The sequence below is a fragment of the Lepidochelys kempii genome, chromosome 3 (assembly GCF_965140265.1).
Source record: "Lepidochelys kempii isolate rLepKem1 chromosome 3, rLepKem1.hap2, whole genome shotgun sequence".
NCBI lineage: Eukaryota > Metazoa > Chordata > Testudines > Cheloniidae > Lepidochelys > Lepidochelys kempii.
In genome coordinates, this window is record NC_133258.1 from 98870295 (window position 1) to 98896187 (window position 25893).

The 25893-nt window shown below is 39.9% G+C and overlaps 1 protein-coding gene across 1 annotated transcript in view; it reads right to left on the minus strand.

The window, feature by feature from the left end:
* ARHGAP18 (Rho GTPase activating protein 18) overlaps positions 1–13921 on the minus strand; it is a 121491-nt gene extending 107570 nt beyond the window's left edge. Inside the window, exon 1 of the mRNA XM_073337273.1 lies at positions 13646–13921. Within this exon, the coding sequence (XP_073193374.1) occupies positions 13646–13689 (44 nt within the window). The 5' untranslated portion in view covers positions 13690–13921. The remainder of the gene's footprint in view (positions 1–13645) is intronic.
* Between the last annotated feature and the right edge of the window lie 11972 nt (positions 13922–25893).

Sequence of the window (25893 nt, forward strand, 5' to 3'; positions counted from 1 at the left end):
CCTATTATCTGCTATGCTCTGTGGTCCTTTTCATTTTGCCCCAACTGTTCATGCATCTATGCTAAGAGTCATTGTTGGGAGCAAGCTATTAATTTATATTGAAACAGTACTGCAGTATCAAATGGTTTGCTATGCTAACAGTTTTCGCATGAATGTCACCACTGTGCATCCAAAATCTCGCTAAAATGCAACTATTTTCCATCTACAAGTGGGTGGAAAGTTCAATCTACATGCCCATTCAATCCGTGGCCTCTCTGCTGAAAGTGGCAACAACTAACTCATTCAGCTGCTCACAGCATTTCTTTTGAAAACAAAGGACAAAATTCTGGCTGCCACAGCACAGGTGCAGTAGGAAGGAGAGGAGGGCAGAAGGAGCCTCTTCTCCCCTTATGCTTCCACTTAGGAGATAGCCATGGTCTGTCTGTCTGAACTCCCTGATTGCAGAGAGGGTATTGATTGCATTTCTGGCAGCACACAGTGGCCAAAGGGGGGCCACTGTGTGCTGGCAGAGATGCAATCAATACCCTGTCTTGGCAGGGTATGGCTATGGCTCAGTCAGGACGGCTCTAGGCACCAGCAAAGCAAGCACATGCTTGGGGTAGCACAATTCCAGGGGCGGCATTCCGGCCACTTTTTTTTTTTTTTGGCTTGGGCAGTTGCACTCTCAGAGCTTGGGGCGGCAAAATTTTCGCTTGGGGCGGCAAAGAACCTAGAGCCGGCCCTGGGCCCAGTTGTCCCCAGCAACTGTTAGGAGTACCTCAGTGGGAGGGAGTCTAAGAGCCACAACTAAGCAGCCTTTCCAAAGTCATTAGGCTTGCTCCTGACCATCATGGGCATAATGCCTAGAGTCACTGCAGCTCACGCAATTAATTTCCTCCTCCTCCTCTGTCTGAAGCTCTGGAATCCTTAGTTCGATCCAAGACTATGGTCCTACCCTTACTCTTGAACAAGTCTGGTATTGCCAAGGGTAGAAGGCTATCACCTGGATTCAAGTTGGGACTATTTCTTCGCTTTATTGGTCTCCGAAAATAGGGTTTTGGATAAACGGGAGTATACTGTACCTATACCACAAACCTCCGCTTTGTCCGAATCCCTTCCTTGTCCTCCAAGTATCTCATGCTGGGGGACGAGGAAGGGATTGCGGTAACATGGAGTTTTGGGTAATAGATCGGAGACACACAGCCAGGGCTGCAAGGAGGAGGAAGACGACAAGGCCTTGGCCACGGGGGAGGCCACCCTGCCGCTGAATGACTCCTACGGCAGTACAGGGAGCCTTCTGCAGCCTTGCTGCCATGGGAGTGAGTGAGTGGGGCTGTGACAGCACAGTGCAGAGGGCACCCTGCACCGCCTTCAGGTGATGACACCCAATCCCTGCAGGTGAAAAGTGCATGGAAGGCAGGTTCTGGAATTTTTTTTTTTTTTGCATGAGCCTAAGATTTGTCACCTGTATATTCTTTTTCCTGTTTGACCCCAGATCAAATGTACAAAACAGTTCCTTTCTGTGTTAAGGATAAATGGATTGGCAGAAGTTATGTGGTCACTCATCTGAGCACCATGAACTGAAGATAATGGGAGGAAGGGAGGTAAATTTTTTTTTTATATTCAGCATTAAAGGGCATCACTAACCCCTCCAAAAGCAAGAATTGTATCCCCTGCACTATTCTACAGGAGAAATGTTTTTTCTCTTTAAGAACAGATGGTCTCTAGTCAACTGAATACCAAATATAATCAATTCATGTCATGAAGACGTACAGAAGAGAAAGAGGTGCCGTCTCCTTCTCCAGCTCCAATTCAGGATGTCACATCTTTTGTGGCTTGCAGAGGCTCTATGACCATCTACCACTGTCAAAACTGCAGATGACTAAGCAATATGATATGCATTTCCTCTTCTTCAGGACTTATTTTGTATCTTCCATGTGAACTAGTAGTCTATAGCTCTCCTGTGACTTGTTTTGGATTCTGTTGTGCCAGCCAGCCTTATTCTTAATTTGTATAACTTGAAGAAAGCTTTGGTGTAGAACCACATCCTGTTCTGGGGATGCATACTAAAGTAGATGCCAAAAAGAAATAAGAATATATCGTGTGCCATAAGACTATGCATTTAATTGATTTCTGCCGTAATAAGGACCCAAATTAATTAAATACAAAATACAGCAGCAGCCACTCAGCTCACCATGGTGCAGGCAGCAATTTGCCTACAGTTTTCCCATTCAATTAAATAGGAAACAGTTGATAGTTGTCTAGTGGTAATGTGAATAACTGTTGGAAAGGAGGGATTATAGAATTCTAGTCATCTTAATGCTAGTGCATGAGCATTAATGGAGACTTTTCTTGCATTGCAAATGACTAACATAGAGAAAACTGACATTCGCCTCAGCTTCTAAAATCTTAACTAAGATTCTGATAACTGTGTTATAGATAAAGTAATGGTTCATTTAGTAAACATATCATGCATGGCTTACAGGACAGCCCTTTTTTGTTTTCAAAAGCCTTTCAGATGGATGGCAACATTAAGCTAAAACATGTCTAATCGGTATCTGCACACTGGGTTTAAAGACACATTTTGAAAGAGAACATAATACTCCTTAGTGCAAAAGTACTGCATTAAATCTATTCTATATGGTTCAACATTATTTCCTTTTAAGCAAATTAACTGTCTTTACGGCTTTACCTTGTACAGTGTATGCTCTGCTTGTTGAGTGAACAAATGCAAAGTAAACTGAAAACTGGCATTCGTGAGAGTGAAGTTAAGTGTGCACAAGCTATCCTGGCCTAGTAGGAGTATGGTTCAAGAGGGGAGCGAATACCCCGGCACTGTAAGCCAATTTTTCTCAAGACCTGCCTGTTCTCCAACCAGATCTCATGCCATTTTTACCCTGCATTCTAGAAGGTAAGAGTGGGTCTTTGTGGATCCTCTTAAGTACTGTGTGTACTAATTATCTCAGAGCAATTGATCATGTGTTGTGGGATTTTTTAAATAACTAACCTTAAGACATGCACTAAATTAGTTCATGTCACCATTGTATCTGACAAAGGTAGATTTTGGTTTAAAATGTCTTTACTGATGTGAACAGATAATCCTAAAAACTTCACTTTTTTTAAAATAATAATTTAGATCCTTTCAGCAACTGATCTCTATAATTTGCCCCAGCTAACAGTGTGGTTCACTTATGTGTAATATTGCTATCAGTGAAACAAAATATCGTTTAACAGAAAGAAGAGTATTGCTATGCCATTGGTGGGGGAGGGGAGAGGAAAGCCAAGGACCAACTTGATACTGTAGGTAGATCAAAGGATTATCACATAGTCCAGTCCTTAAGTTTTATTAGAAATTGATCCCTTAACTGGCCACTGCAGGCTTTTTCCAAATCAAGTTTACTCTTTAAGTTTGGATGGTAACAGATGGCAGTCTTTAAAGGTTATTGAAGTTATAAAGCATTCCATCTTACATAATTACAAATCAATACTGAGTCTCTAATTCCCAGATAACATGTTCTTTTCTCTCTGACCCTGGTGTGCTTGTATGTTCCTAAGGCTAGCTCTAATTGCACTTAATGGCATAAAGGCACAAAGCAGCAGTTAGGGAGGATGTTGATCTGCAGCTAAAGGTAGATACCAAATATAGGGTCGCACATAACACTCTGGCATGGAGAGCAGATGGGAACAAAGATGACTTAAATGGAACAGAAATTCCCATTGGAGTAGGTGGGAAATCAACAGCTCTCTGCCATTTCCCTAGTCCACTTTTGGCAGCCCAGATAAGTCTTCTTCCTCAGGTAACTTTGAAGGACATGGGCAGAGGAAGGGCTGTTAATGCAGGGAAAATCTTAGCCCCTTCACCAAAGCCTATTCCCCTCCTAGCTGATAGAAATATTGACTTATCAGTTCTCTTTCCTGCTCTCCTGAACTATCCTGCAGTGCAGATTGTAGTTGGAACTCCTATTAGTCACAAGTTCCATTCCATATCTGAAGCATTACTAAATACTTTTTTTTAATTTTAGGTCCAATATAGTAAAGGTATGTATGGCTTTTTTAATTTGTAAAAGTCCTGGGAATTACTTTCCAACAGTAGTGATGTTGTGACTGTTCTCAACTGCTCCTCCAAAAGACCACCGAATTTCATACTTTTCTGATAGTTAAAAATCTAATAGCCATTCCCCCTCTAAGTTTTCATTGGTGAAATATTTTGCAAGAGCAAAGAGGGTTTTGATCTGCTATTCCAGTGCCAACTGTACCACTTAAATCAAGCATAAAAAAAATCATTTCATGAATAGTGGCTGTAGAATGTCTCTTTTAAACTTTGATTCCCACAGTCAAGAGTTAAATGTTTGTTTGCAGCATCAGTGATTTCTGTGCCAAAAAATATTGTTCCAGACATTCAAGTACATTCACTCGAGTTAAAGCTTTTCCAGAAATACTTTGTTTTTTTGCATGCTCATTCATTTCAGAGATGCTGCTCTTTTGGCAATGAATAATTTTCTAAACGTCATTGCCATATCAAGCATCAAAGTAAATTTCATTCAATACTACTCTCAATATAGCCAAGAGGACAAGATGACTTTCTTTGTTCATCCACACTAGAATGGACGATAAAATGGAGCTATTATGGACAGTTTATGCCTCGCAATAATGAGCCTAAACTTCCTGAGACTGCAGCCACCTCTTAAGTCAAAAGTACTTATGGCAGCACCATCGATCAAGCCAGAACTATTACAACTCCAAAAAGATACAGTGAGATTGGTTGTTTTGTTTTATTTAGGCTATGTCTGCATTACCACAAGATCGATGCTGTTGCAATTGATGCACCGGGGGTAGATTTAGTGGGTCTGGTGAAGATCCACTAAATCGACGGCAGAGTGCTCTCCAATACTCCACAGGGAATGAGAGGCATAAGGTAAGGAGATGCTTTCCCAGCAACCCAGCACGGTGTGGACACTGCAGCATAGGTTGACTTACTGCATCGACTCCAGCTATGTTGTTCACGTAGCAGGAGTAGCGTAACTAAGGGTATGTCTTCACTACCCACCAGATCAGTGGGCAGCAATTGATCCAGTGGGGATCGATTTATTGCGTCTACTCTAGACACGATAAATCAACCCCCTGAGTGCACTCCCGTTGACTCCAGTACGCCAGCGCCGTGAGAAGCGCAGGCAGAGTTGACGGGGGAGCGGCAGCAGTTGACTCACTGTGGTGAAGACACCACGGTAAGTCAATCTAAGTACGTCGACTTCAGCTATGTTGTTAACTAGCTGAAGTTGCGTAACTTAGATCAATCCCGCCCCCTAGTGTAGAACAGGGCTCCGGTAGACTTACCATGGTAGTGTAGTTAGACTGAAAAGTCTTAGTTAAAGTAAGAATTACCCCCGTGTTGTGGCCCTAAGACACAGATTGACACTTAACCCTAGTCATGAGTGTAAGGCCACACCATGTCTCCAACAGGCTGCTTTTGGTAGAAAAAGGAAAGGATCATGGGAATAGATATTGCTGCTCCGTTTTCTTTAGCCCATGAGAAAAGGGAGAGAAGATGCCCTAGCTCTTGCAAGAAGATCCTGCAGAGCATGGGGATGAGTGAGCTTGAGGGGAGAGGCATTGGAGGGGGAGGTCATTAGTCTGGTACTCACACTTTTAAAAGATTTCTTAGCTCTTTAGGACTGCCTCAGAAATCTCAGTGTTGCCCATAGCATCGCTGCCATGGGATGCCACCAGTACAATTCCCACAAGCACCGCAACTGTGGAAGCGACATCAAATAAACAGAATCAAATAGAGGAAGAGCAGCGAGCTGCGTCCTGTCCTGTCCTGTCAAGGCTGACCACAAGGCAGATGTTTAATGAATTCTTAACCCCACAGTAGTCTTCATAAGTAGTGTGTGTTTTTTGTTTTTTTTGTTGTTTTTGTTTTCTTAAATCAGTTTGAGGTTTTCTCCCTTTTCTAGAAACAATTGCTTTTACTGCATGGCTGGCACCGCTCCCCTAGTGCTGGACCTCTTTATGTCACTGGTGCAAATTCAGATATTTTTGGAGGGGTGGGGGGTAAATTCCCGTCCCTACCCTTCCCTTGGGCGGGACCCTGTTCTAATTCCTGTTCGTCCCCCGCCACCTCCTACAGGGACCCTGGATCTCCCTTTGCCTGGGAGTCTCCCCAGTGCTCTGCTGTACAGGTACAGATTCCCCACGCGCCAGGTCATGATACCATTTGGCCTGGTCTCCTCTCTGTCTGAATGGAGGGGTGGCCAGGCCAAATTTGAGTGGTTTTGCAACCCTGTGCACCAGGTCACAATGCCATTCACTGAAAATTGTCCTTGCCACCCCTTTGTCTGGGTACAGAGGGGTACCTGGGTCAAATTTCAGTAGAATTGTGACCATGCAGCCAAAGCAGCACTCACACTAGCAAAAACTGACTAGGGCTTTGTCTACATGGAGAGTTGCACTGGTTAAACATATGGATTTAAATAAGGATTGAGTGCATCCTCCTGGGTGAAAACTCTTTTGGTTTGAGAGGCTTTTTTTTTAATTTTGCTTAAGTTGATAAGGAACTGTTTTAAGCTAAACCAAAGTAAGTCAAACTTAAACTGAACTAAGGATGCAAGTCTATGTGTAGACAAGACCTAAACTTAAACGCCTGGTCCCTCAGCTCTTATGAGCTTGTGAAGGGCTGCTTCTTGTGCTCAGGATCCTCTGAAGAAAAAGACATGGGAGGAGTTGTGAATATCTCAATTAAGATGACTGACCACAGTGCAGCAGCTTCAGTTGGAAAAGCAAATAAATGGCTGGGCAGATTCATAGTGTCACAGGGAAGAATACAGAATTATAATAAAAGCAAAAAAACCTATTTAAAGAACTCTAAGGTTGTAAAATTAAATGGACAATAGTAAAAACTTCTGAAGTTAACAGGTTTCAGAGTAACAGCCGTGTTAGTCTGTATTCGCAAAAAGAAAAGGAGTACTTGTGGCACCTTAGAGACTAACCAATTTATTTGAGCATAAGCTGTAGCTCACGAAAGCTTATGCTCAAATAAATTGGTTAGTCTCTAAGGTGCCACAAGTACTCCTTTTCTTTTTGAAGTTAACAGGTAGCCATAACTATGTCCCCTTGTGCACAGGCATTACAATTCAGTGTATTAATTGTGGTCACATACAGTTTCTCAAACAAGGCAATTAAGGGCCTGTAAACCCTCATACTAGCAAGAAAGGACTACTAATGTGAGTGAAGTTTGCATATCAGGCTCACACAATTCAGTTTTTTCTAGAAAGGGCCAGAATGTGGCCCATCCTTCATGCCGGTGCAAGGCAGTAAGGTGGCTTAAGGCTCCCCCTTACTCCCTCACACCAGTGTGCTGTACTGGGTCTTCCAGGGTGCAGAGGTAGCACATTCTGCAGAGCTACTACATGCCCCACTTGTGCAGTTGGGCCAGAACGGGAGGGAATGGCGGAAGTGGGTGAAACCTTGGCTCCAGCCCCGCAATATTACCAATGGCATAGTTACGCAGGTCAGTTGGGGAACATACACTATGCCAAGATCTCTTGCCATGTACTCCCTAGCAAGAGCAGCAGGGAGACTGGGAGGGTTATTTCTGGAAGGGAAGCACCACAATGCTGAGCTAGCTCATAACATCATGATCTACCCTAAGCAGCACATCCTACAGTCGTTGCTCAAGCAAAACTCCTGTCTAATTTAACTAGAATTTTATGAGAGTGTAAGAATTCAGGACTGGAGCCAAAGGTTGAGGGATGAAGGAAGACCTGACTAATGGCACGAAGAGAAAAGTATATTTTATTCTGACCCATTTTTCTAAAAATATACATAAAGGGAAACTACAAAATCTGGCACTCTTGTGACCACTCCACAACAAAAGGCATGGCCTTAGTACTAGCTATTTCAATATAATCTTGCAGCATTTCCTAAATTCACTTTCTAATAATTCTAAGCCACTTTATAACAAAACATACAATTAATGCAAAATAAATACTAGCATTATCTTTCTTTTGTAAAAAAGAAGTCTTCCTATTTAAATGTATTTCACAATCTTGTTGTTTTCCTATTTCTTTAGCTTCATAAGTTTTAAAAACCTCCTAAAATAAAGAGAAATAGCACCCCACACAACCATGCTCTCATGAATTTACAGTGTCCTTTATATGATATACTGGAGGTATATCTTTGGTAGCATTCAGTGGCCATTCTCTCCATGAATGCTGTCTTGTCTTTTTGGGTTTATTATGTCTTTGTAGTCTTCTGTTTGTTTAGTATTTCTTGGTGTTGTGATTTGGGGCTTCTGACTCCTTTGTTTGTTCTCAAGTATCCATGTGCATCTGTTTTGATTTATTTAATTTTCATATGGTACAAAATATTCTTTGTAAATAATTATTACAAAAAAGAAAATATATGAAACCATCTGACTTGTGCTGAGTTTTATTTTTTTCGAAACAGCAAATTTTCACAGCACAGTCAGCTATGGGCCTTATTTAGAGTTGGGAAGGATTTATATTTAATTGAAGAATTTAAAATATGAAATTTTTTGTTCTCTAATAAAGGTTCATAAAAAAAATCACATGGCACAGAACCTAAATATTTCCTTTTATAAAACATGGTGTAACAAGATGTTAGAAAAAATCATTTCCTAATAATTAATAATCTGATTAACCACAAATTAAAAATAGACATTATGGCCCAGATACCAAAATGTGTTTAGGCACCTAAATCCCATTGAAATCAATAGGTGTTAAGTGCCTAAATACCTTAGAGGATCAGGACCCAAGTGTCTGATCATGTCCCACTGAAGTCAATGTTAGTTTTACCATTGATTTCAATAGGCACTTTACCATTCACCTCTTATTGAACTTGAGCCTATAACGTCATCAGTCCAAGTAGGTGTTTGTGTCTGGTATCTACCAAATATTCATACCTGACCTGCTTATCTGTTAAAGAGGTATGTTTTGTTTTGTTCTCAAAAATATCCTTCCTGAAATAAAATGAAAAGGTCACTGTATCAGGCAATATCCTGTTTTTGCAGCTACCACCTTTAGGACCCTATTTCTGAGTATATTAACTACAGCAAAGTTCAAAGGTGAATCAGGTAGGCAAAAATCCAAACATCCTTACATGAGAATCTGCTCAGAGTTCTCTTCAGTAATTGTTCCTCTGTGGTGGTAACCTCATTCTATTTTTCAGTAATTGCTGAATATGATCTCTATATGACAATCATCCATGATGTCTGTGCTATTTCCATAACACAGGATTATCTTGTCACAAATTATGTAGCTAAAATCTTACAGGATAGGATCCATGTCCTCCAAGTCCTCACTATCCAAACATCTTTCAAATGAAATGCCAGTGTAATGTTTGCTGTTTACTTGCATTGTAGTAGCACCTACAAGTCCCAGCCATAGACCCCACTGTGCTAGACAATATAAGCCTTTTGGGGAAGGGATCATCTTTTTGTTATGTGCTTTTACCATCTAAGTATAGGACAACACTCACCAGCTGAATACAGATAGATGGGGAGCAGAAGAAAAATGAGACTATGCTGATCAGCACAAGGCATTGGTCACAGCACACCAATTGCCCAACCATTCTCAAGTCCCCAGCCTAGCTTCCTGTTCTGTTAATTCCCTGCCTATCCAATTCCAGAAACCTGCATTCTGGTTTATATAAACAGACATTATATTGCCCAAATTTTGAGTAAGCAGAAACCTACTCAAGGTTTTGTGGGTTTTTTTTTTTTAAATCATGGCTCATAAATGACTTTTTTTTCTCTCAATTTCCAATGATACTTTATCAGTACATGTCTCCTCTTTGCTTTATTGTATTCTGGGTTTATTATTACATTTATAAGACACTAGATAGTTGTAGCAAGTATAAGCACAATTTTACAGTGAGCCTAAACTATTGAAACGGAGTACTGTTCAACTAAATTTAGATAATAAAATATCAATGTTTATTTTTACTCTTGTCTGTTATACAATTAGTGTCTTTTAGGGTTGCAAGTTTCTTCTCGAATCTTTACTGGGAGATTAAGGGGATGCACCCAAAGCAATTTTTTGGTTGGATGTGGGTGCATGGCAGGTCCCTGCTGCAGGTGACTCTGAGGCTCCACCTACCTTATAGTTGGGGCCCTACCAAATTCACAGCCATGAAAAACATGTCACAGGCTGTGAAATCTGGTATCCCCCCATCAAACAGTGCTTTTATCCTATACTATACAGATTTCACTGGGTACTAGCACTTCTCAAATTGGGGGTCCTGACCCATAAGGGAGTTGTTGGGGGTGGGGGGCTCAAAGGTTATTTTAGGGGGATCATGGTATTGCCATCCTTGCTTCTGTGCTGACTTCAGAGCTGGGTGGCTGGTGAGCAGTGACTGTTGGCTGGGCATCCAGCTCTGAAGGCAGCAGCGCAGAAGTAAGGGTAGCAGTACCACAAACAATAACTTTGCAACCCCTCCCCGCCCACACACAACTCCTTGTTGGGTCAGGACCCCTACAATTACCACACCATGAAATTTCAGATTTAAATAGCTGAAATCATGAAATGTAAGATTGATTATTTTTTAATCCTATGATTGTGAAATTGACCAAAATGGACCATGAATTTGGTAGGACCCTAATTATAATGCTTAATCATGGCAGCTCATGACTGTCTGGCATGGTTGGGACATGGATGTCCCTATCACTTTTGTTATGTGGATGGAACAACAAGATTACATAACTTTGTTAAAGAATCAGATTACAAACCAGGTCTAGACTGTAATCCGTGGAGGCCCCTTGGGGATGCTTGAGTAGCCTTCCTTAACCTGTTATAAATCAAAGTATGAGCTGTACCTTCTGCTGTACATTGACTCAAAGTACACCTTTACTTGTCTCCCTGCTTTCAGATATCGCCACCCTCCACTGCTCCAAGAGTGCAGCATTGTTTTCTCTTCCCCACTCAGACCCATTCAGAATGCTGCTGCAAAGATCTTTTTTCCTAACCAGTAGCTTTGACCGTGTCTCCCCTCTCTTTGCATCCCTCCATTGGCTCCCTTTTCTCAATCCCATCAAAAATAAGGTACTTGTCTTCATCTACAAGGCCCTTTGTGGCCCATTCCCTACCTAACTGCCATCTCTCATTTACTAGGGAAATGTCTGTTTCCCACCTCCAATCAGCCCACAATGCTAGCCTCCAATGCCCCCTTGTGCTTCTGGTCATACTGCCCCTCATGCTTGGGAGAAGCTCCCCATAAACATTCACAAAACTAACTCATTATGCTCCTTTAAATCCCTCTTAAAAAAATCTTTTTCACTAAAGACTACAAAAAACTAGACAACGGTTAGGCTCAGACCACTGCCTATCATGCTGACCAGCATTGCCGGTTTCCTTGTACTCTCCCATCTGTCTGTCTATTTGTTGTCTCGTTTCTTACTTAGATTGTAAGCTCGTTAGGGAAGGGACCATCTTTTTGTTCTGTGTTTGTACAGCTCCCGATCCATCACTAGGGCTCCTAAGGACTATGGTAATACAAATAATTAATAATAATAATAAATCCAGAAACTACAGAAGGCCCACATTGCATGCGAGCTGAGATCCGAAGGACCACGTGGGTTAACTGTGAAGCCATATAGCAGGTCTCCATAGTGTTCCATTCCACTGGAGTGTGGACGAGTGAGGCACGATAGTGGAGGTTGGAGCACAATGAATGGGTCTGCAGATCTCACAATTTTACTGACCCACAAATACACATAGTAGAGGAGCAGGAGCATACAGCTGTGATTCTTGCCCAGTCCCTCTATTATGTACTGATTTGGCAAAACCAGAGCCAGATTTTCAGTTAGACCTGTGCAACTGCACAGATGCATTTGCGTGCTCTTCATTATTTGGGCAAATAGGCAAAGTACACTTTTGGATCATGTATTTGTGCATACACATTCCCAGTTAAATGCCTAACGTGAGTGTGCATGGGCAAGACCAGCCGTTTGTTTGCCTGATTTGTTGGGCAAAAGTGTGTGCATGCAAAAGTGTGCATACATTGTGTGTTTCTAACTTTGAAAACGAAAATGTGTTTCTAACTTCGAAAATATGTGCCCTAATTTCTGTTTACATGTAAGATTGTGCTCTTTACCTTCCGATTCTATTCTTAGAAAATATTCAGGTCCATGATTTTGTCAGTATTGATATGCTCCAGTTAAATATGGATAATACCTATTTCAAAGGAGCATTATGAGGATTAATTTGTTGTACTCTTAATGTTTTCTTGTGACATCAGGTTGCTTCAGCAATTATTCAGCACCTTTAAACTTCTCTACGTAAACAGTTCTTGTGGCATCAAAATGGGTTAGATTAGAAGCAACTCATGTTATGGACAATTAATTCTCTCTTGAGAACAGTGCTCATTGTAGTTATTTAGGGCCACTGACTTCAATGAGAAGTGAGGACTTTCAGCATCTCAGAAGAAGCCCAGCACCTTACAGGAAACTTTGCAGGATCAGTTTTATAAAGTTATCCAAAGTATATGTTTTCTAATCACTTCATCTCCCAAGAAAATGAAGTTAAGTCTCTGGTGGAATGATATGCCTTTACAATATATATAAAATCACTGTTAATATTTAAAATTTATTTTAAGATATCTATATATCAACATTTCACAAATCCAGCTTAAAAATAACCAACAAAAAAACCTCACATTGGCCATTCAATTGTTTGTTGGGGGTGGTGTTTTTTTTCATTTATTCCTTCTAAAGATTTATTTTTAAAAAAATATTTAAGTTAAATCCAACATTTTAATGCATATTTTCTGTTTTGAAAATGTTTCACCATAAATGTCACTGCTTTTAGAAACTGGATTTCTTATCAGGAATATGCTCCCTTAAGAGTCTTGTAATTCCTTTGATCTTTGACTATTGCAATATAATTGTTTACCTGATCACACAATACATCCTTGTATATTTGTACCCTTGCTTTCTGTCCATGGGAGTCAACAATATTTGTATTCATATTTCAGATTCTAAAGGGAGTAGTTTTAAGAAAAATTGGCTCAGCAATGTGATCTCTCCATGGCTATATTTAAAAGGGGGTGGGGGGAACTGAAGCAAGCTTATTTAATCCATTCAGTTAGAAGGGTGCTAGCCAAGTACACTATTATGGTGATTACAGACCTCTGATATAAAACAATAGCTATCACATTTTAAAAAAACCCTTAAACTATTTATTGTAATGAGTTTTCAATAAGCTAATAATATAGTATTGTGTGTATATATAATAAAACAATTTAAGTCTATCATTTGTATTTTTCCTCCTTTATAAATTAATGCCCTTCACAACTACAGGATATGACATGGAAAATGGTTGTGGTTTTTCACCTCTATTTCACGAAACTAGAAGCAAGTGAGATGACAGCTGCAAAAGTTGCTCTCCTGTTTTCTATTTAGGAACAACCCAGCATGCGGAAAATAACCTACCAGTTACCATTATACTTGCAAAGTTAGTACCACTTAGGGGAATCTATCCCAGGTTGCATTCAACCATCGCCCCAGGAGAGAGTGGGTGGCTGGTGGTGGCAACTGGGCACTGGGTGCATTTGGTAGGAAGGGTGTGTGCAGGCAGAGTGGAGGTGTGGGTGGGTGGCAAGGGATGTTTGGTGGTGTGTGTGTCTCAGAGCCAAATGTGTCCTCTCTTACCTTAGATGCAAGTAATGCACCAGCTTGGTTACCACAGTAACCATCTTGCTGGAGTCCAATGTCTCAGCCTGTGGCACGGGAATCCCAGAACCAAGAGAAGGTCAAAGCTGCCAATGGACTCCTCCTCCTCCCCAGGCGGCTCGCTCTTGGCTGCTGCCTTCCTCCTTTGTCTCCCTCAGGACCAGGCACTACGGGGGCGGCGGCGGCGGCTTTGCCTCTGGCGCTTTCACCCGCCCTGCAGGCTTAGCGCCGCCGAGCCCGTGCCTGCCGCTCATCCCTGCCGCGCGGACAGGACCCGGAGGGCGGAGGAGGAGCGGGGCTCGCAGAGCTGCGGGCACCAGGCGGGCGGGTGGCAGGAGCTGCGGCCAGGCCCCCTCCCCCGCAGAGCTGCACCTCGACCTACAGCACCGCCTCTCCGCCCCGGGGGCAGCCATTGGACCCCAATGAGCACCCGAGTCTCCCGCCATTTCCTCCGCAGACACCCTGTGGGGTGGCGCTGGGCTTTGGCTGACTCAGTCAGCTCAGATCCCGTTAGGGATCGAAACGCTTTGATTGCGCATTCATTTAAAATGTGTCGAACACAATATTAATGCACGGCACCTTACACGAGCAAAGCTTACGCTGGCATGACTGAAATCCCCACAAGTCCATTTCGGATTGTTTTTGGAGACACCCTCCATCCCTTTTCTCCTCTCCTCTGAGTGTCTTTCTGTTTTCATGCCTCAAATTAAAAGCCAGGCACCTGTACCAGGAAAAAGGGGAAGATAAGATTTGCAGAGTCAGGCAATAAGCCTAGGAGAGACTGGAGTGATTTCTAACCAAACATCCCAGTTTAAGCCCCTGAAAGCTGGGTGTATTTGTTGCCTACTTCACTTCATATTTTGCACCATAGGGTGCCTCATGGGATAGGTGTTTATCTATAACAGCTTTTGCAGTAGCTAAAACTATACATTAGGTCAAGATTTTCATTCTCCACCTGTTGTGGCATGCTCACAACTTGCAGTAGAAATGTAAGGTATCTTTCCCAGACCTGAAGAAGAGCTCTATGTAAGTGCCAAAGCTTGTCTCTCTCTCTAACAGAAGTTGGTCCAATAAAAGATATTACCGCACCTACCCTATCCCTCCCTCCCCTCTCTCTATAGATATAGATATTACAGGCATAATATCTAGGTTAAAATATCTGAAATTATATATAAGCGGGGAATATCAAGTAGAAGTAGGAAAGTATTGTTACTACTGTATATGGAATTAGTGAAACTGTTCCTGGAATACTGTGTCCAGTTTCAGTGCCCACACTTTTAAAAGGATTTGGAAAAACTGAAAAGGGTTCCGCAAAGAGCTTCACGAATGATTCAAGTACTGGAAAACCTGTCCTACAGTGAGAGACTAAAGAAGTTCAATCTATTCAGTTCAACAAAGAGAAGGTTAAGAGGTGACTTGATCATGATCTGTAGGTACCTTTGGAAGGAGATTTGTGATAGTAGCAATCTCTCTTTAATTTAGTGGATAAAGGCATAACAAGAACCAAAGGCAGCAGAAGCTGGACAAACTCAACTAGAAATAAAGTGTGTTTTGTTTTGTTTTTTTGTGTTTTTTTTACAATGAGGCTATTTAACCATTGGAATAATTGGCATAAATATGTGGTGGATTTTCTATCACTTAGTCTTTCAGTCAAGACTTGGGCATCTTTATAAAATACATACTCCAGCTCAATCAGACATCATGAGCTTGATGCAAGAATTACATGGTGAATTTCTATGCCCTAAAGTATTGTAATGGTCGCTTCTGGTCATAAAATCTATGAACATCAATTTAAAGCACTCAAAAGTTAGGAAATGTCAGATTTATAGTAGTTCATGGATCTTAATTCTAACTCCTTATGCATCCTGTGTACTGAATGAGGCAGGCCAAATAGAAAAAATAGTATGTAATGTAATTAAAGAGTGCATCATAGTCTATACACACAAAGAAAATTTAAGGTTGCATGGGCATCCATCTGGCATTTTCTAACTTTAGATTGCTTGACTTTACAAAAGAAATAGTATTTTTCATTCACCTAATACAAGTACTGTAGTGCAGTCTCTTTATCATGAAAGTTGAACTTACAAAAGTAGAATTATATACCAAAAAAAAACCGCATGTTTTATTTTTGAAATGTAAAATGTTAGAGCCTACAAGTCCACTCAATCCTACTTCTTGTCCACTCACACAAACAAGTTTGTTTACATTTGCAGGAGATAATACTACCTGCTTCTTGTTTACAACATCTCCTGAAAGTGAGAATAGGCGTTTACATGGCACTGTTTTAGCCAGCATCGCAAGATATTTACATGCCAGATGCACTAAAGATTCACAAGTCCCTTCGTGTTTCAACCACCATCCCAGGGGACATGCTTCTATGCTGATGACGGGTTCTGCTTGATAACAATCCAAAGCAGTGTGGATCAGCGCATGTTCATGTTCATCATCTAAGTCAGATGTCACGAGCTGAAGGCTGATTTTCTTTTTTGGTGGTTTGGGTTGTGTAGTTTCCGCATCAGACTGTTGCTCTTTTAAGATTTCAGAAAGCATGTTCCATACCTTGCTCTCAAATTTTGGAAGACACTTCAGATTCTTAAACCTTGGATCAAGTGCTGTCGCTATCTTTAGAAATCTCACATTGGGACTTTCTTTCAGTTTTGTCAAATCTGCAGTGAAAGTGTTCTTAAAAAGAACATGTGCTGAGTCATCATATGAGACTGCTATAACATGAAATATATGGCAGAATGCGGGTAAAACACAGAGCAGGAGAAATACAATTCGTCCCCAAGAAGTTCAGTCACAAATTTAAGTAACTCATTATTTTTTTAGCAAGCATCATCAGCATGGAAGCATGTCCTCTGGAATGGTGGCCAAAGCAAAAAGGGGCATACAAATGTTTAGCATATCTGCAGAGGTGAATGTAAGCCAGTACACAGCCAACTATATTGGCAGGGAGTAGCTTCCCCAGGCCAGCAATTTTAAATTGGGCTACCAGCAACAGCTGGAGCCCCGGGCCCTTTAAATCACCGCCAGGCTCTGGCTGTGATTTTAAGGGCACGGGGCTCCTGGACATCACTACCGCAGCCAGAGCCATGGGCCCTGCCCCTTCTGTCCAAGGGTCCCCCCACTTGCTCAGGATCCTGGCCCTGCGTACTGGTAAGCCCCTTATGTTACTTTCACCCCGCCTATGCAGCACATAAACACCTTGCAATGCCTCCTACAAAAGTGCCATGTGAATGCCTGTTTTCACTTTCAGTTGACATTGTAAATAAGAAGCTAGCAGCATTATCTCCTGAAAATGTAAACAAACTTATTTGTCTTAGTGATTGGCTGAACAAGAAGTAGGACTGAGTGGACTTGTAGGCTCTAAAGTTTTACATTGTTTTGTTTTTGAGTGCAGTTATATTACAAAAAATCTACATTTGTAAGTTGCACTTTCACAATAAATTTCAGAGTAACAGCTGTGTTAGTCTGTATTTGCAAAAAGAAAAGGAGTACTTGTGGCACCTTAGAGACTAACCAATTTATTTGAGCATGAGCTTTCGTGAGCTACAGCTCACTTGATGAAGTGAGCTGTAGCTCACGAAAGCTCATGCTCAAATAAATTGGTTAGTCTCTAAGGTGCCACAAGTACTCCTTTTCTTTTCACGATAAAGAGATTGCATTAGAGTACTTGTATGAGGTGAACTGAGATACTATTTTCTTTCATTTTTACAGTGCAAGTATTTGCAATAAATAAAAATAAAGTAAGCACTGTACACTTTGTATTCTGTGTTGGAATTAAAATCAATATATTTGAAAATGTAGAAAAAGATTCAAAAATATATCCTACATTTCAATTGGCATTCTATTGTTTAGCAGTGTGATTAATAGCAATTAATTTTTTTTAGTTAATCCTATGAGTTAACTGATTAATTGACAGCCCTATATATTATGTGTAACTGTAACAACCAGCCAAGTAGAGGGGTCACTTCCAACTCCTCTGATAATTAGAACATAAAGTAGGGTGACCAGATAGGAAGTATGAAAAATCGGGACAGAGTGTGGGGAGTAATAGGCAACTATATAAGAAAAATCCCCAAATATCAGGACTGTCCCTATAAAATTGGAACATCTGGTCACCCTAACATACAGAGATAGATATGTAGCAAAGGTTCACAAACATTTTCTAGTGTTGATCACTCTTTAACAAAAGAGAGTTTTTTTTCTCATGCACACGTCCCCTTCTGATTCATGATTCCATAGCTTACGTCCTTCCATACTACATGGACCACCTCTTCTCCCATCCATAATAGCTTATTATTTCTGTGTGAACTACAGTAATTGCTAATGTACACAAGTAATATTAGGGAAGAATTTTATGCTTTTTTTTTTAATTCTTGTAATGAAATTCAGTTTCTAGAAACAAAGAGCCAGAACCATAACATCATCCAAGTCTTTATCAGCAAGAAGGCCACGAACCATTATTTGAAAACACTTAAATGTGTAATCTCATGCAGGTAAACTTTTAATATTATTTGGAACAGTGTAGCTAAAAGCAGGTACAGTTGTCATTTCTTTTTTAGAAGTGGTTTAGATTCTGTACACTGTGTTGTAGTTTTGCTGGGGTAACCCATTGGAACTATCCAAAAAACCACGGGAATTTCAGCTTATAGTTTGTGGTCTGTTATATGCAGCAATAACCATCTCTTGCTGCCCACATATCTTTGGCAATACTAAAATACTTGTATAAATAACATCAGAATTGGGCTTTGTTTCTGGATCAGTAGATTAATAATACATATAACTAAAATTGTAGCTTTTTATTATAACTTATTTGCAATGGTTTGTATGCATCCGATGAAGTGAACTGTAGCTCACAAAAGCTTATGCTCAATAAATTGGTTAGTCTCTAAGGTGCCAAAAGTACTCCTTTTCTTTTTGCACATACAGACTAACACGGCTGTTACTCTGAAACCAATGGTTTGTAGTGTTTCTATGTGATGGTCCTCCTATCTTCCGACATTCAGCCTTCTTGTTTTAACTGATAAGGTCTTTCTAACTCTGCCCGTACCTCCTGTATTTCTCGGCTCTTGTCTCTAACTGGTCCCACCTATGTGCCCCTCATTCTGCCTACTCTGCTGATATTGATGCTCTTTGCTGTCTTCATCCATTTACATTTCTTCTCCTGCTTTTGTTCTCTCTCTTCAGACTAGCACTGCCTGCTTCTTTTCTTGTGCTTAATGAGCTCACTCTGCTCCTTCAAATTCTCCCTCAAAACTCACTATTTTTGCTAGCATCCAACAACTAATCTCCATGGGATTACTATTTGTAGCTACTTTTGCCCATAATAAAAGTATAACACAAAAACGTTAATATTTTAAAAAATAGAACAAGAATTATCCATAACCTAACAAATCACATGATCATAACAAAAAGTTGCTGTGCACAAAATACAGGGGTATATAGGAGTGGCCATACTGGATTAGACAGCTGGTACAGCTGGTTGAAACTTGAAATTTCCATTCCCCAGGAAATTCTGGCATTTAACTGTCCTTTCTAACTAAAATTAGAACAAAAAGTTGAAATTTCAAAATTTCCTGTAAAACAAATATCCCCCTTCTCCTCACAAAAAAATTGTTTTGGAAATATCTAAGCAACCTTACTGAAATGTTTCATTTTGGAAAGGTCAAAGCATTTTATATTATAACGTAATAGTCAAAATTAAACATGTTGACCTTATAAAAACTAAGCACGTCTATAATTTTTCATCAGATTTTGACAAAATTGATCCATTCCCACTAAACATTGATATAATTGAATTTGCATTTTCTGGTAGAAAACTTTTATGTTGGGGAAATTTTCAACCAGCTCTTACAACTGGTCCATTTATCCCAGTATCTTCACTATGTCCATGGCAAGTACCAATCGTTTCTGAAGAAGGTACATGGAAGCCCATAGTGGATAATTATGGCATGATGTGCCCACAAGGGAGATTTGTTTGTAATCCTGTTATTTAGTAGTTTATTCCCTAAAACCATGAGTTTACATCCTTTAAAAAAGAAGCTTTTGACTTTTATCTATTGACTTATCTAATGTAACTGTAGTAGTTTTTGTAATTTCTACATTTTTGGAGTGTTGCTTATGATTCTCCTTGTGTGGTCCATAAATGAGCATAACAGAAGAGACAGAGATGATATAGTTGTTGAAGAGGAAGTTCAATATAACAGACAGATAATCTGAGGTTAATATAAACAAATGTGGGTAAACAATTCAGAAAAAGTTCTAAAGGCGAACCAGGAGAAGCACCCTCAATTACTACCCAGTAAGACTTTCTCAGTCACAGCTGTGGCTGCACATGGTCAGAAAGGGATTCTGAAGAGCTCCATTCACAGGAGGAGTAGAACCTTCAAAGGTATTGATCCATTGAACAAGAGGTTCATAATATCATTGCTAACTTTAAAAGAGATCATGTAGTTAGAACTTTTTGAAAATCTAGGGGGAGTATACGTGATATCACAAGTATTGAACATATCACCTGCTCTCACATAAAAAAATCCAGTTCCTCTAGAAAACTGACATCCATTATTTAATACAATCTATGGACATAGCACTAAAGAATAGGTAGAAGCAGATTCCAATAGCAAAACTGAGTTGCTTTTTGTAACTTGAAGCAATTTGCATGATTTGTAAGAGGCTTATGTTCTGTAGCAACAGTTGTTGTCATTATGAGCTTGTATGGTTTATGTGGGATTTAGTCTTGGTACTTTTTGCATTCTGAAGAGTTTTTAATAGGGATAACAGGCTTCAAAATAGAAGCAAACCATAAACTAATAAGTGTACACAACGTTCTGTTTTTACTGCAGCTTCAAAAAGTGTCAATTTTTAATGCAATAGAAAAATGATTCAAATCCAGTTTGTATCATGGCATTTTTATGGATAACAGGATATAGGCAAATAGGTTATCTCTTAGTAAAAGTAGACAGCAGTTAAATGGCAATTTGTAGTGTCTCTTTACAAATTGGCCTTGTAAAACACACAATACTTTAGATTACTGAGGAAAGCTAATTATAAAGGACATATTTCAAATGTTAAAATGGAATAATTGTTTTGAAAAGACAATGGTGTTTTTTAATAAATCTGGCTTTCTAAGGATCTCACATAGCGTATTTATGGATGTAATTCCATGAAAAGCATGTGGACCACAGTATTTTCTAAACTATTTCTGTATAAATGATTCTTTTTTCACATTTGTCAATCTGTTTCTTTATTGGTAGTCAGTTGTCACTTTCATTTGCTAAATTCACGAGATGCAAGCAGAATCCATATGAAAAGAGCAATCTAACACTTACATGTAAAATGAAACTTCAGGGGGGAAAAAGGCATTTTGCAAAGGACAAAGGTGCAGCCTCAAGGTAACAGCAAGACATCAGTTCTCAGTGCTGGAAATTAACATCATGTTTTACATAATGATACTCTTTACTGATCATTAAAATAACATAGTTACCTGGGCAACTGGAATATTCTACTAATGTTAACTAGGGATATATAATTCTAAAAATATATATACAACAATGTGAGGTGTTCGCCACCACCACACCTGCCCTTTTAGAGCAGGAATTTTTCAATGAAAAATGCCTTTTTGACTAAGTGGAAATTTTTGTGAGAAAAATTCAATTTTCATCAGTCTTTAGAGTTTCCATTTAAAAAAACCCAAAAAAAACCCAAGAATTTTTCACTTCTTGACAACTGAAAACTGAGAAATTGTTAACTTGAAAAACTTCAAAGAAAATGAAAATGTCTTGCTTTTGTCAAATATTTTCACAGATAATAAAATACACTTCCTGATCAAGACAAATATTGATATGCTTAAAAGCTCCTGGGCAACGTAGCCTACCAAAATATTTAACTAATTGGATTTATAGCCATGTCTAGTGTTCATCACTTGAGGATCTGAACATCTCACAAACACTAATGAATTAAACCTTGCCACAACCCAATGAAGTAGGAAAATAGTATTACTATTCCTATTTTACAGACGGAGAAACTGAAGCCCAGAGAGTTTTAGTGCCTTGTCCGATGTTGCAAAGGAAGTCTGGGACATCTAGGGATAGAATTCTGGTCTGCTAAGGGACAAGTGAAGTTTGAATAAATAGAAAAACTATACTAACAAGTATTTAATAGGCAGTAGCATATTTCAGTAAGCATATATCTATGAATTTAAAGACAGGACCTTTGAGGTAGGAAATGTATTGCTGCACATTGTATTGGAATGTGTAGAAAATTAGGAAAATTATCTTTATTTTTCATTAGCTTCAGATGCACCTCAGTTCACCTGGGAGCTGCAACCCAGAGATCCAGTCCAAGGGTTGTACCATGGGGTTCCACCCAAGCCTGTCACCTGAAGGGTGCACTAAAAGAAGTCTAAAGCATAGCTCATCCTGTGACTGTGAGAGGCTGTGTATGTCAATATCTTAACACATAGTTACAGGGCTCCATCCGTGTACACTCAAAACCTCTCATTAACTTCACTTTAAATTTTGGTTGTGCATGGGATGTAGGATCAATTTAGTATTTTCCTCTTTTTACTTCTGTTTATATGTAATGGGAAAATCCATAGAAAACATGAGATAAGCAAAGAAATATTTACAAGGGGTGAGGTTTCTTGATTGGGTGAGTCAATGCATTCTCGTCTTTCATTTTCACTTTGGGGGAGAGAGCTAACTGAAAATCTAACAAAAAGCCATCTCCAGCTACATCTATCTACCACTATGACCCTGGCCTCCCTCCCCAGTCAGGTTTCTTGTCAGCACATGGAATGGAAATGGCATGCTAATTGCATTATTTCTTGCCCATAATGTCAGTTCTCATTACTAAATTGTTTTGTGGCATTCAGTGGCCAAGATGTAGCTTACTGAGAAAGAACTGAGCTAGCTGAGATCCTTGCTTTCAGACTTCAACCTTCCTGGGAAAGAGTGATGATGGGAAATTTCTCTGCTACTTGCTTGCTCATCTGTAGAGTCACTGAAGACAGCCTCTTAAATATCTGAATGAAGCCACTGAGGCATTCTGGCTTCCAATGTTACTGGGCTCTATCTTTCACTCTTTCTGACAATAATAGTACCATTGCCCAACATCTCAGTGCCTAGCAAAGATTGGCAAATGGATGAAAGGCAAATGGGTGAAGTTAAGCTGAAGTAAAACACAAGTGATATTATGTTGGTGGAAAAGGTAAGATCGTTTGAAGATCTAGTCACCACTATAGCATCTTCCATGACTGAGGGAAACTGCCCTCAGACAGTCAAGTTGGTTCACAGCCTAGGATTTCTTCTGAACTTCTCCTTCTTGGGCCCTCAAAGAGCTTAAACACCTTTTTCATCTGCCCTTTCCAAACAGATGCATCACATGCTGTTAGATGCCACCTTTCCTTCTCTCACCATTACTGCTATATTTAAAAAAACTCCAAATCCCTCAGAAACACACACAAGATAGTGTTATGTTAACAGTTTAGAAGATGGCTTAATTTTAAATAGTCATAAACAATAAGTCAGGTCATACCTGATTTTTTTTTTGTTCCTTTTGAATTCACATACATAAATAATTTGACCACCAGCGGATTACCCTGGTGGGCCGTGTGCCGAAGATTGCCAACCCCGGGACTAAGTTCTCCCTTTACCTTCAATAGGAGGTAGCTACAATTTTTGCACAGTCAACCTGTGGAACTCCTTGCCAGAGGATGTTGTGAAGGCCAAGACTATAACAGGGTTCAAAAAAGAAGTAAATAAGTTCATGGAGGATAGGTTCATGAAACTGGGAATGGGCGACAGGATGGATCACTTGATGATTACCTGTTCTGTTCATTCCCTCTGGGGCACCTGGCATTGGCCACTGTTGGAAGACAGGTTACTGAGCTAGGTGGACCCTTGGTCTGACCCAGTATGGCCGTTCTTATGTTCATTTACTGCCATATGATCTACCAAGCAAATGTGTTTCATATTTATTATTTTAGCCCCTATTTAAAAGTGTTTCTGAGCCCACATTTCTTAGGGATCTTGAAAGTGGATGAAATCGATATACTAGAGAGATTTGATATAGATCTTCCAATTTGGATGTAATTTTGACACACACATAACTATAGACCTTGATATGAAATGGGGAAGACATTATTTTGTCTGTTTCCTCACATACATGTTTTATTTAAATGACATATTGTTGCTTCTAAAAGACTGACAGTGGAATAACTGACAGAAGAAAAGAGAGATAAACTAACCTTGTGTACTGTCCTCCTGTTGGAGTTAATGGGAGCTTTGCCATTGACCTCAATGCATATGCGTACATTAGCAGCGGGGAGGTGTGATTCCCAGCATGGATAGACAGACTTGTGCCAGCTCTGCTCCAGCTAGCATGCTAAAAATAGCGTTGTGGCACTGGTGGTGGCTCAGGCTAACCACCTGAGTCCAAGCCTGCCTGACCTCCAGGGTCCAAATTCAGGTGGCTAGCCCTGCCAGTGCCATACTGTTTACACTGCTATTTTTAATGAACTAGCTCGAGCTGAGTTAGCCCAAGTCTGTCTCCCTGCCCTGGGAATCGCACCTCCCAGCTGCAGCATAGACAAAGCCAATGGGAGCAGAACCAGACCTTTTGTCTCCAAGTCTTTTTGAAAAAGGATGGCAAATTAGTTAATTTAAGGATATATTTCCCTGATCCATACGGAAAACTAAGGGTTAGATTGTTGTGACTAGCCTTTGGGTAGGTGCGTGGCAATGAGGGACACTCCTCCTCTTGCATGCCCCTCAAAAGGTCCAATCCCTCCCTTGGCTCCCCTGGGACAGTGTGACTCTGCACCACTCAGAGCTGTGCCTTTAAAGGCACAATCTAGCACTGAAAGGTTTAAAGCCAGTAACCAATGTATTAATTGCATCATCAAATTTTACAGTCATTGCTAAGACTCTTATCCTCTATGACATCTAATGAGAGAGTGCACACTGTCTGGGGCGGTGATTACCTGACAAAATGGAGAGATTAAAGCATTAGTCATTACCTGAGCAGATGGGTCATTGCATAGGGCCTTAAGCCAAGAAATAAACATATCAATTAAGTCACATTTTGGAAGGTATAAAGTATCGAGATAAAGCCTTAAGGATCTATAAAGTGTAATAAGGATCTAATTTTATGGTGTAACTATATGCACATTGGATTAAGGTATATAATATGCATAATGTATCACCATCTTTTCTCCATTTAACAAAGTTTGCTTGGTCAACATTGTTATTTCTAGATCAGATTCTGAGGGCCATATGGTCTTCTGCAGGAATTGCCTGCTTAGGAGACTGCAAACTCCCTGAGTGCCTTATCCACTCATTGCTGATTATCTGGTACAATTCATACTGTTTTACAGATACACTGGTACAGTATCTGATTGATTGTTTCATGCATGCATTATGCATTATAGGAAGACAGATTGATGTTACTGCAGATAAATTGGCACTGACCAGCTTTTTTAAAATCTGGACTCTTTGCTGCAGTCCAAAATATAGAGCTGCAGTGATATTTGATGATCTAGCATATGACAGAGATGTTCAGGTTGACTGTTGAATAACTAGTCCCTTACCACTATGAGTTTAAACACCATCTAGATATTTTCTCAAGTACATTCCAAATCAAATTCTTTATCTCATTGTTTATATTCTGTGGCATGTTATTTTACTGATTGGTTGGTTGGTCCCAGAGAACCAAGACCAGAATTAACTGCTTGCCTTTAGTTTTTGAAGTGTAATATAGTTTAGAATTACAGTAGAACATCAGAGTTACTAACACCTGAATTACAAACTGACTGGTCAACCACACACCTCATTTGGAACTGGAAGTATGCAATCAGGCACCAGCAGAGACCCCCCTCCTTCCCCCCACATTACTGTGTTAAATGTAAACTATTTAAAATAATAATGGGAATTTTAAAAAAAAAAAATATTTGACAAAGTAAGGAAACTTTCTGTGCTTTTCATTTAAATAAAGATGGTTAAAAGCAGCATTTTTCTTCTGCATAGTAAAGTTTCAAAGCTATATAAAGTCACTGTTCAGTTGTAAACTTTTGAAAGAATAACCATAATGTTTTGTTCAGAGTTTCGAACATTTCAGAGTTATAAACAATCTCCATTCAAAGACAGTGTTTCTATCCTGGTAAAATAACTGTCCAAATATAACGTTTCCTTTACTTTCTTCTTCATAGACGGGCCACTATAGCACAT